The 16,274-nt window shown below is 29.6% G+C and overlaps 1 protein-coding gene across 2 annotated transcripts in view; it reads right to left on the minus strand.

Annotated features, from left to right (window-relative positions):
* Positions 1-16,274, minus strand: part of LOC123297256 (follistatin-related protein 5-like) — a 139,058-nt gene continuing 122,784 nt past the window's right edge. The window contains exons 4-18 of one of the 2 annotated variants that reach the window (XM_044878848.1): positions 14,342-14,604; positions 8,428-8,571; positions 7,525-7,659; positions 5,298-5,418; positions 3,432-3,592; positions 3,244-3,367; positions 2,936-3,175; positions 2,820-2,873; positions 1,831-2,201; positions 1,656-1,763; positions 1,201-1,354; positions 935-1,135; positions 723-869; positions 388-477; positions 1-217 (exon numbers count right to left, since the gene is read on the minus strand). In XM_044878848.1, coding sequence (XP_044734783.1) covers positions 78-217; positions 388-477; positions 723-869; positions 935-1,135; positions 1,201-1,354; positions 1,656-1,763; positions 1,831-2,201; positions 2,820-2,873; positions 2,936-3,175; positions 3,244-3,367; positions 3,432-3,592; positions 5,298-5,418; positions 7,525-7,659; positions 8,428-8,571; positions 14,342-14,604 — 2,453 coding nt within the window. In that variant the 3' untranslated portion in view covers positions 1-77. Of the gene's footprint in view, positions 218-387; positions 478-722; positions 870-934; positions 1,136-1,200; positions 1,355-1,655; positions 1,764-1,830; positions 2,202-2,819; positions 2,874-2,935; positions 3,176-3,243; positions 3,368-3,431; positions 3,593-5,285; positions 5,419-7,524; positions 7,660-8,427; positions 8,572-14,341; positions 14,605-16,274 lie in introns of both variants that reach the window. The other variant, XM_044878847.1, reaches the window with a different exon arrangement.

The following is a 16,274-nucleotide window of genomic DNA, read 5'->3' on the forward strand; positions in this document are numbered from 1 at the left end:
ATTTTTTTTGTTTTTTTTATAGTTTAAGGATTGATGAGTTTTGGGGTTATAACTATTTATTTTATGTTGTAAATATTTCAGTGATACTGTAATGTTGTCCAAACTACAGCACGTGGATGTGTTAAGCCACCAATTTCACAGTTTACAGTTCGTGTTCGACCATTCACCACAAATAGTGCTGCATTGGAAGGTGATACCATATATTGTCCAAATTGACCTATAAAATAAAACTTATTTGTAAACATAGTTGTAAATTTCAACAATTTGTTTTAGTCACAGCCACTGCTTGATCCTGGAATAGTTTAACTGTTTATTATGAATGCTGGGTATAAGGGATTCCTTCATCCGAATATGATCAAATAATATTAAAAATAGTTATTAAATTACCTGAGGCAGTGATAGGTCTATTTGGATTTCCCCATTGCGCTAAACTGGAAGGCATTGCTTTCCCGACACCTGTTATCATTTCAACTTTGCCTAGAAACAATAAATTAGGATTAATTTGCTGAAATTTAAAAACTGCTTATCCAATCGTGTAATCTAAATGAACCTGATGTTTGACATAGGATTTTTCGAGCAAAAATTAACTTAGATGCACATTTAGTTTCCTCAAATTCCGAAACTAAATTTGTTTGTTATTTCCTCGATTTTTCAAAGGCAACAGCTTTTAATACAATGTTACAGCTATTCTATTAGTTAAGCTTAAAGTTTTCTACACTTACCTGAGAGTAAGTTTAAGAATAAAATATCTTCTTTGTCACTAGCACTGGAGTATAAATCATAGCTGTGCGTAGTTTGTGAAGGATAAAATGTAAGATCACTGATATTTAACGACGTCTTTACATCAAAAGAGAATTTCAGTCCAGTTGCTATAATTAAAAAAGAAAGTTAAGTTTTTTTGAAATAACTATAGGTAAACGTAAAAAGCAATTACCTGTAACTTCCTGGACAACCAATGTTGCACCATTATCAGTATGATCGAGTGTTACTAATCGCCGAGCATCTGGTGACACATACGGTACACCAGATAAACTTGGTTTTGAACCAACAACTGAATCTGTTAAATAATCTAAAAGTAATTGTCCTGTGGCTCTATTTGTAACTGGTTCTACGCATTGTAATATTACAAGACCGTCTATCCAAAAGGAAAAGAAAAATGATTACTTATTGCCATACATCTTTTTGTGTTTCCATACTTACATATTGGCGAGAATTCGATATTATTTGGAACACAGTTGTATGGTGTTAAATCCACAGATCTGATATATCGCAAATTTGATAAATCTAATTTGTAAAGTCCTCTCTGGTTACTATGTGTTACATAGCCGTATTTGTAATCGTGTTGAGTTGGTTCCTAAAAAGTATAAAACTCTTATTGATAAATGTATTTCTCCTCCTCTAGTATAAAATTACTACTAACTCCCCGACACTACTATCGTTGCAGACGATCTCGTTTCGCCTATTGGTTTTGGGAATATTGAAATGAATCACTAAAACTACGCTTGATCGTAGACTTAATGCAAGCCCATTGAAAGTTTCGAATGACTTTAAATAGGCTTGTATCATGTTGACTGAATTTTACATTGCACAAATTCGATATAATTGCTATATAAAGAAACGGAAGATGGAATGGATTTCCTAACCAATGAACTAACCTGATTTGGTGATGGAATATATAAGCCTTTAACTAAATCAAACTGCCCATCAATAGGTTCTGGATGAACAGTATGATGTTTACGTTTTTGACCAGCATCTCGAATAACCTAAAAGAATAGCGTTGGAAAAATTAAAATGAATTCACCTTAAATATAAAACAGAATTTTTACTTACTTGAATCGTTTTAACTCCAGTATCAAATTCTGAACGCCAATTTAAAACCCATACTTGATCCAAATGTGGAACATAATATAATTCCACTGGATATTTATCGGTAGTGACAACATCCACAACAACCATTTGTATTTTGGAAATAATCAAAACACGATCACGTTCGGGTTGTGTTACATACACGTAACGATCGGCTACATTAATTGCACGACCCCAACTACATGGAATACCTTTATCTCCACAAACATATTCCTGTGTACCGGGTATAATATCCGTTGCTTGTACTTGATGATTGAGTCGGCACGTCGATGGTTCATAAATTGAAATACCCCATTCATGGAATGCAAAAAATCTTCGTTCTTCTAATGTGGCAGCTAAAAATGTGTAAACATTTTTTAGTAATTGTATTTATGGCTGGTAAAGAACGAGTACGAATTTCCCGATAACCGTGAAATTACACATACAGCCATGGGTTTGTTTGAGAAAGGCACAACCTATCTCGCATGGGCCAGTAGATCGATCCTAAAAGCTACTTTGTTTTTTCTAAATAATTATTATGTTTAATTAATCTTAGCAAATAGTTTAATCTGGTTAATATAGGAAAAAATCTTCCGCTCAAAATCAAAAAATCAATACTAAAGCAAAAATCAAAAGCAGAAAGCAAAATCAATACGGACAAAAAAGTCAACCCCAACTATGAAAGCTTGACCAATTGTGGACTAATTAAATTTTTTTTCACGGATCTTTTGAAAGCTAGTTCTTCTTCTCAAGGATTTTTTTAGGTAATTTTGCTGGTTTTGCACCGTTAAAACACGTATGCCGCTTGTTGGGGCGTTGATCGCTGGTTCACAAAAAATAGAATATTTCCCAACAATTAGCGAATTTTAAGAACGTTTTAGAAATTTGGACTGTATGAAAATGTGTTTGTGTAATATTTTGTGACAGTCTTTCCATTTTTGCAGTATGTCTAATTAAAACGAATGAATACTTACTTGGAGTTGGTTGTTCTTGGACTACTAGTGAACTAATATCTCGGGTCAATCCTCCTAAAACAATTCAAAATTTTATGTCACCCATATGTTTTCTGTAGTCCAAAATGTAAACTAACCTGTATTAGTTGCTTGACACATATAAGCTCCTGTATCCGCATAAGCAATATTTCGTACTTTTAACGCAGTACCATTCCCAACAATTTGATATTTATGTGGCAAATCAAGGCGAAGCGATTCATCGTTTTTCAGCCATTCTACTTTTGGAAAGGGTTCACCCACAACATGACAATACATAATAGCATCTTCCCCAGGTCGTTTTGATTGAATTTTCGGTGTTACTTTTACCTCAGGAATTGCTACAAAAATAAGCATAAGTAGTAAAAGAGGTTTCAATATGTTTTCCTATTATTTTCAAATTACTTACTATGGACAATCAGAACATGCGTTTGAATTATATCCTTATTACGCTGCGCATGACAAGTGTAATTGCCAGCATGATGTAACTGAATTTTAGTTAAATACAAACTCCCATCGCTAAAAACTCGAACCTGAAATAAAATTGCACTAAATAATTTGAACTATTTTCATAATTTAATGAAGCCAAAAACTTACCTCATCTTCATTTAACGATGCCAAATCAATGCCATTACGTCTCCAAACAATTGGTGGTAATGGTGATCCGGTAACATCACACTTGATTTCAACATTATCTCCAACACGAGCCGATAAATGATTGGTTTCTAATGCCTTGTCTAAAGAAACCACCGAAACACCTTTAAACAAAAAATTTTCGTTTACTACTTTATTGGTATTTGCTCCATATTTTATTAAATTGTTAAAAATTTTTGCTTTCTAAAATTATTTAAGGACTACCACTACGAATTAATTAATTTTTCCAGCTATTTCTTCTGCGAATTAATCAATTTTAACAGCAATATGTTCCCAAATTGTAATGCATAAATCACAAGATGCCAATTTTTGTTACCTTTTATACCAAATATTATATCTGCTTCATGCTCGGTTAAAAATTTGTATTTAAAAATTATCATGCTGAAAAAACCTAAATGTATTGTCATTTTCTAAACTTAAAAACTTTTTCCACTTAAAATCTATTGATAAATCTAAAATTTTTTAAAGTCATTATAAAAAAAATTGGTGAAATTAACGGAAAATTACTAAAAAAATACTAATGCCAAAACGTTCGAATTAATAATTTTCGATTAGTTTTTCTCTTTGGTAAAAGTTTTCTCTGAGTTAATTGTTGAAATACCATGTATAGACAGTGTTGATTAAGCATTCGTTGGTTTTTTTTACGTCATATAAGTAAAGAAAGATAGACACTCTTACACACAAAGCAAAAAGTGCATCTTTCCTTCCACTTCCTCAGTGGATACAGAATATGCTATAAACAAATACATACATAATGTATGTAACGTATAAATTTTAGCTGATTCCTTAACTTCAAATGACAACTTGTTCGCATTTTCGAGATTGAAGCAAGAACAAAGAATAAATTCAGACCTTTTATCTTGTGCATTTCTATTTTGAGCCAAATCAGATTAATTTTTATTGCTAAAAAGAATTTCAATAAATCTACCCAGTCCCCAATACATGAATCAAACTGCCTGTATATTTATTTATACCTAAAAGTTTTATAAAATCTGCCGCTGCTGAAAGTGAAAAGTAGTTTTTTTCAGATATTCTTTCATGAAAAAAAGTTTCAAAGAAGTGGAAAAAGTAAAGATTTAAATAAACAAATAAAATAAAAGTTAATTATTAAATAAGTTAATAAAATGCATGCGCATGCTCTTTAAAAACTCATATTCAAGTGGATAAAAAAAGTACAAAATAAAAAATACTTCTTCCTTCAGGTTCACCTAAATTTGAAATTTTAAACATGCTAGGAGGATTGTAAATTAAAAATAAAGTTTATTTCAAAGAGCCTATAAAAAATTTCTATAAGTGTTTTTAATATTAGAGAAAATTGAAATCAATATACCTGATTCATCGTATGAAAAATAATAATTTTTCCAAAATTTATAATTGAGACCTGTGATCAAATTAATGTATATTCAAAATCTAAATTAAATCAAAACATATTATTCAAAAAACACTTTGCTGTTGAAGTTTACGGCTGTACCATCATTGATAAGAAAAATAAAAATTGAAAAAAATGTCACCAATAAAAAAACGGAAAAATAAAAAATCGTGGTAATAAAACTAATAAATATAAATTTTGATTCATTAACAATTAGTTTTTAACTACAATCATTAAATCTAACACACTTATCACAATTAATAATTAATTTTGTTGATTAAAAAAATAAACATAAATATTAAATTTTTTTTACAAATATATATGCTTTGATTCTGAACTTTCGGGCAGCAAAGCATAATAAAAAAAAATTCATTGACAGAGCGTTTTTAATTTTCTAAATAACCAAGCAGAGCCAGCCAGAAACTTACTGTAAAACTTACTGAAGGCGAGGTAGAATTCATTTATACTCAAACGGGAATCTTGATCGGAATCATCGAATTTTACCATGTCACTTAGTGAACACGCACCACTTAATGCTTCTAAATGTTCCGTGTCTGCCACCTACAAACAATTGCAATGGTTAAAATGTATACTATTTTGAAACACTTAGGTTGAAAATTGGGTATTTTGAGAGGAACACAATCCATTTTAAATTTATTCGTCTAATTCTTGAGATATGACATCTATTACACTAACAGTAATTTCGAAAACTGCTCAGATCAGATAAAGAGACTTATCTTACGTTCGAAATAATGTTAATCGCTGTGTATCTCTTATAGTATATTTGAGAATCGGTGGAAATAATGAAAAAAAATATTTTTAGTATTTTATATTGATTAGTCCCATCCTGTTATATATCCGGTCTAGAAACTGTGTAATTAAAAAAACGTAAACCTATCCTTAATTAAATAAAATGGCCGATATTGTATACTTATATTAAATCCAACCTCGGGTCGTCAAAGTGATGTATCGACGGGGCAAAGTAAATATAATAAAAAAATTTCACAGGAAGTGAAAAATTAATATAAGATACTATTTTGCATTTTACTAAATATGATGTAATCCTAATATGTATATACAATTTTCTTGAACATCCTATGGCCTCTGGTAGAAGTCGCCAATTGCATAGATTGTTTAATAAATGAAAGTAAGTCTAGAAGGAAAAGGTTAGATTAATCATAGTGATTAATCGTATGTGGAAAGCGTCACCAAGAATCCAAACGATCGACACCCGCCTCTTATCAGTTCCCACACACAGCCATGTAAAAGATGACATTCAAGCAAACGAAAACCAAAAACGATAGAGACGTGAAAATTTCCGCGTTATCCGAATATTGGGAACCAAAATGCAAAGAAGATAAGGGCTATACACTTTTTAAATCCCGGTAATGAGGATAATCAGTTAAGGTATCCCTAAACCATACTGATCTTTAAATGAAGTTGGGAAATCTTTAAGCCAAATGAATAAAATAATATTATGGACAAAAATTTTCGTTGAAAAGAAATATATTATCCGCATGAAAATAGGTATTTCTCGGTAACTGCATGAAACAATAAGCGATTTACAAATCAAAGAACGTGGGTTGATTTGCTAAAAAAAAGATTTTAACGAAAATGGCCTATGTTTTTAATACTAGAAAATTAGTTTTTTCTTTATTTTCAACGGGTTTTCAATGTCTCGCATAATATAATAAAATATTTTACTGATTCTGCTATTTTTTGCAACGTAATATATATTTATGAACACCCGTAATAAATTATGGACAAATTTGTATGTGTAGGAAAAATAATCTATTTTCGTCTTGCAATTATATAATGGGACAACAATATGACGGTAAATATAATTAGGTCAAAAATGTCAGTACATCATTAAGAATGATTTATGATTATAAAATAAATTCAAAACTAAAAATATGAAATAATGTTTGTGATAAATAAAAGTGAAAAGATATTATTATATTCATATTTAATTTTTTTGAATGTGACATGAAATATTCATTTTGTAATTTTTTTCGTGGTAGGTAATTGAAATTCGCTTTGGGACACGTGTAAATTGTATAGAGTGGAAATCTTAAAACATATAGAACGGATGAATTATAGACATCTAAATTTTTTATCCATTATTTAATACTTTATTCGCAGCCAGAATATATTAATGGATAATAATATAATGTGACAGTAAACTTGACGATCGGTAAATTTGATAAATATTAAAATTACGTTCAGTAATTTTTACTAATTAAACTATTACGTCATTCAGAAATAATGTAAATCTTATCTTTAGAAAGAAATGAATTAATAATTAAAGAGAATTGAAAAAAAAATTTTTTTCAAATAAAATAATGTGAAACCAGTTACAAATGTTTGAATTTTAATATTTTGTAAAAACAAACTTTAATGCATACATAAAATATTAAGATTTCCTTTTCCTGTTGTTTTTCAAATCCCATCCAATATTTTCTATAAAAAGATTTTTCTTACATCAATTACAGTTTCAGAAAACATATTTTTGTTAGAATAAAAAAACATACAGCAGCCTCGAATATTCATAAATGATTATATCATTTGTATTTCTTTTTTATTCTTTTTGAAGAAGATAAATGATTGTTAAATATATATTTTTCATCAGTATTTTTTTTCTTTTTATATTTAAATTGATTATATTACCTGTTTCAGTTCATCACTCTCCAAATTTCCATTATTGTTGATGTCATAATGTGAGAACATGATTGAGACTAAATAATCCTTACTGTGATTGTCTTTTGACATTAATCTTGCATGATTGTACAGTAATAAATTATCCTGAAAAAAATTATTTGATTTTATATGGATTTTATATAGGCTAACACAAGTTGATACAACTTATCGAAAAAAAGTAAGTGAAGCAAGTTACTATTCTATAGCTGCAATCTGTTGGACTTCAGAAAGGGATAAGCGTGCGTCACTTGTAATGATGCTAAATACGGAGGCTTATAAAATGTGGACTTTTTTAAGGTGTTTCGATACCAAAACGAAAGTGTTGCATAAAAACTGAAATTTTGTGTGCGAATTAATGAATATTTAATAAGCCTCCTGCATAAATTTCAAATCGATTCTCAGTACAGTTTACAAAAAACTAATTATTAAAAACAACCCTTTTCACGTCGTAGTATATGACGAAGTCGTAATACATGTTGGTTTTTTAGTCAATAGGTTTTTTTGAAAATGTTTTATCATTAACATAAAATACTTTTATCAATATTCCTCAAATTTTAAGCTTTAAAATCATACCAAATTAAGAGCTGTGCATAAAAATGAAAAATTTTTTTTCGGTAAAGACACTGACTTTGATAGCTAATTTCTCCTAAACCGCACAGAGAATCGATATGAATTTTTCACAAAAAACTTATAAAAGAGTGATTAATTGATAAATAAAATTTCAAATTTTTTTGATCATTTTCATTTTTTGGGTAGGTAACGAAATACGTCAAGGCTGAAACGTAGAAACCGCTCTTTTCAGAATTTATGTACCAAAATGTCTAACTGGCTTCCGGTGTATGTAATATATGTAACATTTAATCATTTTCTTACCTTCATAATTTCATATTCTTGAACTGTACACTCTTCTTTATCATAATCAAGATCATCACCTAAATCTTCATCATCAATTTCATTATCTTCATCAATTTCATTATCTAAAATATCTTCGCCGGATGAATCCGTTTTAGATTTAAACTGTTGATAAAACAAAGAAATACATATTTAATTTATTGACGTATGGTACTGACACTTAGAACAATAATAATACTATGATAATAAGACATTGTAATAAATTGATTTTTTTGTTAGAATTAATTATAAACAAAAGAAGGTTCTGGAAACAATACGAGAGAATAAACTGAATGCATAATACCGGATGTATAAAATGTTTGCTTCTGGTTTGAGTTAATCTAAATTTTTCTTGTATCCTGGACGTCTTGTAGTGTTTGCATGTCGACAATTAGTCTCTCAAGGGTCTGTACAAATTTTTTGAAGCCTTTCTATATCAAATTAATATGACATTATCAGAATTTTTAGAACCATAATTTTTATATCCTATACTAGCAGATACCCGCCCGCTTTGCTGGGCAATTTCTCCTTTAAAAACAAAGACTATCAAGTTATATCCCTCACTGATCCTCTCTTTTTGTTCACAATTTTATGGATTTTAATTTTTTGGTAGGGAAATCTATATTTTTTGAAAATGAAGTGTTGCCCATGATACTCGTTTACATTGTAACTTACTATAGGTCCAATCATAAAATTAACCTGATTTTTATACTGTTTGGATCAAAATTACCCCATCCACAGAGTTTCATCACATTAAAAAACAAAATTTTTTTTTGCGATTTTCTCGAATTTTTGAAAGGGGTATCCCCTGAAAAAATTGCAAAAATTCGAGATATAATAATATAAGGTAATTTTGACCCAGGAAGTACAAAAATCGTATACATTTGATGACTGGTCGAATAGTTTTTGAGATACGGACTAAAATCGATCCAAATATTGCGATATCTCAGAAACTCTGCATCCAATCATTTACATTAACTCTGCATACAATCATTAGAGGAACTAAGAATATTTAGTACCTCATTTCCTAAGCAAAATGATTATCATAAGAGAGGCTTAACACATTCTGTAAGAATCAACTTGTAATTGCCATTACAACTTTTTGCTGGAATGGAATATCTGAATGTTATAGTCATAGAATGCAATAAATATGACTGTGTCATATTCAGTATTTCATGTTCGTGGCTATTAAATATTCAGGAAGTATGTATACTGGCCAACATGAAAACTACAGAGCGGGAAGCTACAGAGAAGAATATTCAAACCAAAGTTAATTTTAAAGCAATAGAACTTAATTTTTTTTTGCTTGAATAGAGTTGCTATTCTTGAACGAGACAGGTATTTGATCATATATATGCTCAGAAAATCCTTTATCATTGATATCTGTTTATAATTGGGTCCAAAATTTTTATTTTTTCGATGCACTTTGTGATATAATTCATACAAATATAAGTCTAGTTCCATTAACTTGCGATTCGTTGGATAAAACGGTGAGGATCATTCATCGCTTATTTGTGGAACTTTGATCCTTATCGCGCGATTTGCTTTATTTACTTGAAATGTTAATAGTATTCTCAATGAAGTCATGTCAAAACCCAACCACAACGATAGAAAAACTTTGTTAATTAAAAATATATATATATATATATATATATATATATATATATATATATATATATATATATATATATATATATATATATATATATATATATATAAATTACAGCAAAATGACATAATTCCTATCGAGTATCCAACGGCATCTATCGTTGTTTTTGTTGAAGGTAAAAATGATATTGAACTGTAATTGAAAACTATTTTTAGCAACCGCATACAAAATATAACAATAAATAAATGTAAGTTTGTTCCTTAATCTGGAAAGAATGATTGGTTAGCATCATGGTAAACTTTTGCTTAAAACGACTAAAAGAATAGTTTCTCTATTTTAAAAATACGATCGATATAGCATAACTTTAAAGCGAAAAGCCTTTCAAAAAGAGGTAATATTAATATATTTCAGATTTCAGATTAAAGATGATGAGAGTTATAATTAAGATACTTTCTCGTAACAAGATTCTGAGTACAGTATAATATCTAAAAATCTCTATCACTGTTTCACATCTGACGATAGTTTCAAGCACGTTTGATTACGGAAAGAGCTTTATTTTTGGATATCAAATGATATCCTTAGATTTTAATGAACTTAATAAATCAACTTGTTTATTGTTTGCGACTGTTTTTAAACTTTTATAGAATTGACATTTCCCGTAAAAAAAAAGTGCTGATTCTACTTGTATTTAGACATGATCATATAACCTACGTGTGTATAGCTTGTATATAAAAATTTTGAACGTTGAAAGTAATAAAATAGCTATAAATTTTAAAACAACCGAAATCATTCACGTTACTTTCATGTTGATGTCGATTTATACAAATAAAAACAGATTCGATGTATTTTTTTTTATTTCCCATTTGAAAAAAAAAATGTTATTGAAGCTAATTTTAAAGTTATTTTATGTTTTATTTTATATTATGTGCATTTTCTATGTATTGGGTGATTCATTTTATTGACTCCACTTCAGGCTATAGTGTTATTTAGTAGGTAGTGTTTATTTAATGTTTTTCATTGAATTTTCTATTTTTGGAGTAAGGTTGCTCGTAATACAAAAAAAAAACCTGCTTGCACAATATCACAGGCATGTTTTTTTTTGTATTACGATTTTTGTATTTTTTTGTATTATTTAAAACGAATGTCTTTCCGTTTCACCCCGGCCTTCAAAAATTTTACTCTCCCTCCCCGATTCAACTTGTTCTGCTAATCTCATATCTAGCATATAATCGAAAAAAACGACTCGACTCTTCGTTAAAAACTATGATCGTTTAAAATGAATCGTTCTGTAACTTAAAACATGTACCAAAGAGCGTACAGTTTGATTATCGATCGAAATTAAATATGCACCCTTGTGATATCATTACGATGATACTTTATGTTGTTGAAAAAGTGCTGTTTGAAATTGGGGATTTTCAGGTTTTAGCTTGTTTAAAATTTGGCTTTGATTTATATATTATAACATACAAAAGTACATTTACTATCACTACACTCGGTTTTATTTTTTTAATGGCTTTTTTTATTTTGTAAGGTTTAAAGTGTGTAGTCTTCTTCACTATTGCAGTTGATTCTATAATAGTTGACTTTTATATTCTAGCAAGAGCGAAGCCTGCCAAACTTAGATCGTGAGTTGGATACATTTTCGTCTTAAAAATATCATTATGTAAAATAAATATCAAAAATTTAAACCCGATTACAACCAAATATCACTCTAAAAAGAATAAAGAAAATATTATCATCTGAAACTGTTATGATAAATAAAATTGTCGAGATCCCAAGATTCAAAAGTATATCACAAATCGATCCCCCGAGTGTAATGAAAACTTTATTAATAATTACAGTTTTAGATGATTTTGTAGTATTTGGGTTTTAGTTTTTATACTTTCTTTCATAATAACATTACAAAGGGGCTGAAATTTTGTTTATGGCTTCGTTATGCCGAGCCAAAAATATTTTTACTTGAGAAATATTCGACCCGTGTAAGAAAAGTTGAGGGTATGAATGAATTCAATACCCAATATGTTTAACAAAAGCTAATTTTAAGGTAAAAATAGATAATTGACAATTAGCTCTTCGTTAATGCGCTTGCGTACATATACTAATAGTCCCTAAGTACAAGCGATAATAAAAGTATAAGCGATAAATGTACTCGGTAGAGAAACGTAGCACTCTGTATTCTGGTTGTCGTAATGCACATACCATAACTAAATTGGAATGTTTTGTATATAAAAAATAAACTATAGGACAATCGTAATACGTATTACCTTAGTAAAACACCACACAATGGTTTCAAACATTATACAGTAAAATTGTATATGCATGAGAAAATTGTAATTTATTGTGTCTGTCCTCTAATACAATTATTCTAGGTATTATTTGGAGCATGGATTATGTTGTGTAACATTACCTAAATAATTTAAGCTTTGTATGCTTTGTTGAGTGGATTTTATATTTTTGAATTAACTTCTTTCCAAAATTTAAGAATAATATATACCTGCTGTATGTTTTAGACTTTTCATGCCTAATAATGAAATAATTTTGCTCACTATTTCTTTTCTTTTTTGACGTAGAATTTTTTCTTTGGTCATCAGTCAAATCCATAATAAAAGAATTTAAATTTCAGTTCAATATTCTTTCTGCACCCCCCCCCCCTTAGATAGTGGATTTAAAGTTTTTCGATATTTGCATAAATATGGAAGTTAAACGACCAAAAGCAAAAAGTAGTATCCATTTAGCATGGGAAATTTTTGTTTTTGATTTTAATAAAAAATCGCGAATGTTTACATTTATACCCACCATCTATGAGGTATGAAAAATAGCCATCATTCCATAGTACGAGAGGTGAGCGACAAGCATTCTCTAAAGGCTGATTTTATAATATTTACGTTATATTGCTGGAGTAGAAAAATAGACTGTCGCCAGTCAGCCGGTTGCTGTGGCGTTTGGCATTGGGGCGGCTTTACTTCTGCAAAAAGCGAGCAAGTATTTTCAAAAATCAGAAAATTTGTATATTGGTGCAAAAGTATATTGGCCAGTATATTTCTGTAACAGGGAGTGTCAGTCGCCGATTAAAGGTGACAAGTTCAACGCGTGACTGACGCGACCGGTTACAGAACAGAAATATACTGACTACAATTTCTATATTTATTATAATATTCTGCACCAATATACAAACTTTCAAATTTTAGAAAATACTTGCGCGTATTTTGCAAGTTTAAAGGAGGCCCCGCCCCAAACGCTATAAAACCTGACTGACAGTTGGTTATTCCTCTACTTCCCCAACATAACGTTAATGGTATAAAATGAGACTTTCACAGAAATATTAACGATAATTGGTTTTATAAATTTGTGAAACAATAAAAAATTTTCAAAATGTGTCGGGCTTTGATCTCTGTATTTTTTTGGTCTAGAAAGCTACTATTTATCCTCAAAGCTACCCATACTTAGTTACAACACAATAGGGTATTATCGTTAGTCAAAAATAAATCATAAAATTTGAAAAAAGTTAAAATTTATGTAAAAATTTACTTAAATATTCTGATTTCGAGTTATAAAAGCACGTTTTTCTTTTAAAATATTAAAATTAAAAATCGTAATTTTTAAACTGTATATCACGTGACCTAAAACGCCGGTAAGCCCTGCTGTGATGTCATAGCTGTATGAGTCATAGATCATCAGTTAGTTCTGTGTAGACATCTGGGTATAATATAAACATAGATAATAAGTATTTATATATTTCCTATAATCAGATGTCTATGAATATATCTGTCAAGCTTATTTGTGTTATTTCGTATAGTGATACCCATATTACGTCATCAAATTGGATGCCCGCGTTTTTGACAGTTTAATAAAGGTTTAAAATTTAATTTAAGTTTTTGGCAAGAAAACGTGTGTATTTTTCCGAAATAAATTTTAGGTGGCTTTTTATTAACAAAATCAACATTTCGAAGTACTATTTCAAAAAAAGTGGAATACCCTATTATTAATATAGGAGTGTTTCAGGGCAGTTATTTCGATCATCTAAAAAGTTTAATGGTGTGAACTCTAAAGGCCGCATTCGCATGAAGAGTTTGTTTAAATTGAAACAGTAATAAAATAACATAAGGCGTACTTTGATATCCTTTATAAACTTCATTATACATTATTAAACCTTCAATTAAAATTAAATTTAATCTAAAAACATTTAATTTTAATAGTTAAATTTGAATATTGTTAAACAACAATAATGATTTCTAACACAACAATACACAAACACATATATATGATATTCTACAAGTACCTACATACCTTTGAATCATTGTCATTTAATGGTTTGACATTTGAAGTGGTTATTATCTTTGAAGTAGTTATGGTTGGTTCATGATTAACAGTACTACTCAATAATGGTGTCATTGTTGATATAATACTATTTGATGGTGATATTGTTGTAGTATCATCGTTATTATTATTATTAATATTGTTGGTTAATGATGGAGAATGGTTTGGTTCTGGATTTGTAGTAACATCCGTAAATGGATAGATATGTTGTAATCCCGGTGCCCAGCCTTTACCTAAATTAAAAATATAAGAATATTTTATTAATTTTATATTGAAATGAAACAAGTGAAAACAAACAATTGACTGAGTTAATTGTTGAAATACCATTCATAGTCAGTGTTGATTTCTTTATCACATTACACATACAAACATGTGACACATACATAACTGATAATCAAGTATAGTACATATTATAGAATTTACGCCTAATTGGCACCCTCACGGGTAAACAGTGATGTTTACGAAAAAATGTTTCAAACAAAATGTTGTTTAATTTTTGATAAGGAACATTTTTTACATTTAAACTTTTGTTCTATCTCTAACGGTGTACAAGATGGATCCTACGGACCCAAGACCTAATTGACCTATGATGCTCATTTACGAACTTGACCTCACTTTTTACGTTCTGAGTACGCTGTAAAAATTTCAACTCGATATCTTTTTTCGTTTTTGAGTTATCGTATCCACAGCAGACGGACAACCGGAAATGGATTAATTAGGTGATTTTATGAACACCTATGACAAAATTTCTTTCCTAGCATCATTATTTTTAAGCGTTACAAACTTGGGACTAAACTTAATATATTATGTATATTTCATATATACATGGTATAAAAAGTTTAGATACAAAATAATACAGTTACGTGAGACGTGCCAAGTCTCGTTTTTTATAGTTTAAAATCTTTGCTGTATTCAAATAATAATTATAATTAAATAATATCTGATCGGATTAGAAGTTCAACATAAGTTCGAAGAAAATAATATAAAATAAAAAATTGAAATGAACTCCCAAAGTAAAATAAGGTCGGATCGATACGTTTGTGAAATCTAAGCTCATAAACGGATGAACTGATTCTGATTTTTTTTGTTAGTTTTAAAGATAATTTTATTGAGAGTATTCTTAGCTATGTTTCATTACCTCTTTTCTAATTGTTATTGAGTGTGGAATTCTAAACGTGGACTTGAAACATAGCTCTCAAATAATTTACCTTTGAAACCACAAAAGAAAAAAATCAAAATCGGTTCATCCGTTTAAGATCAGTCAATGAATCGGTCAGTCAGCCAGTCAGTTTTTTATTTAATATATTCAAAGAAGATATTGCGGCTGTGCAACTTCGACTTTTGACGTTAGCAATGATTTCCTCTATTATCCTCTCACATCCTGTATGATTATCCTCTCACATCCTGTATGATACTTTAGAGGTATAAACCGGAATTTTAAAGAATATAGTTTTGACACTGGAGGCCGAAGTCAGTTTGTAAGCCGATTTGGTGTCTTCTAGAAGCAGAGTTAAGAGGGTTCTATACAGGGAAATACAACGATGGGGAGCAATTCAAGAATTCGCGTAAAAACATCAAATCACATTCTATGTTTTTAGCCCCCGAACTAAAAAAAAGGGTTGTTATAATTTTCACCGCTATGTGTGTGTGTCTGTCTGTGGCATCGTAACACCTAAACGAATGATTTCGATTCGATTTTAATTTTTTTGGTTTCGTTTGAAAGTTAATTTAACGTTTGTTCTTAGCTATGTTTCAAGTGCGAGTATAGGGTTCCGTACCCGAAAAATTTGTAGGGGGTTTTTTAAATTTTGTAAATGTCACTTGTGTGTAATAATGAAACCTTGGGGTTCAAAAGTGCAGTTTGTAAAACCAGTAAAGCAACACACAAAAAAAGGTTTTTTTG

This window comes from Chrysoperla carnea, chromosome 4 (assembly GCF_905475395.1).
Source record: "Chrysoperla carnea chromosome 4, inChrCarn1.1, whole genome shotgun sequence".
Lineage (NCBI taxonomy): Eukaryota > Metazoa > Arthropoda > Insecta > Neuroptera > Chrysopidae > Chrysoperla > Chrysoperla carnea.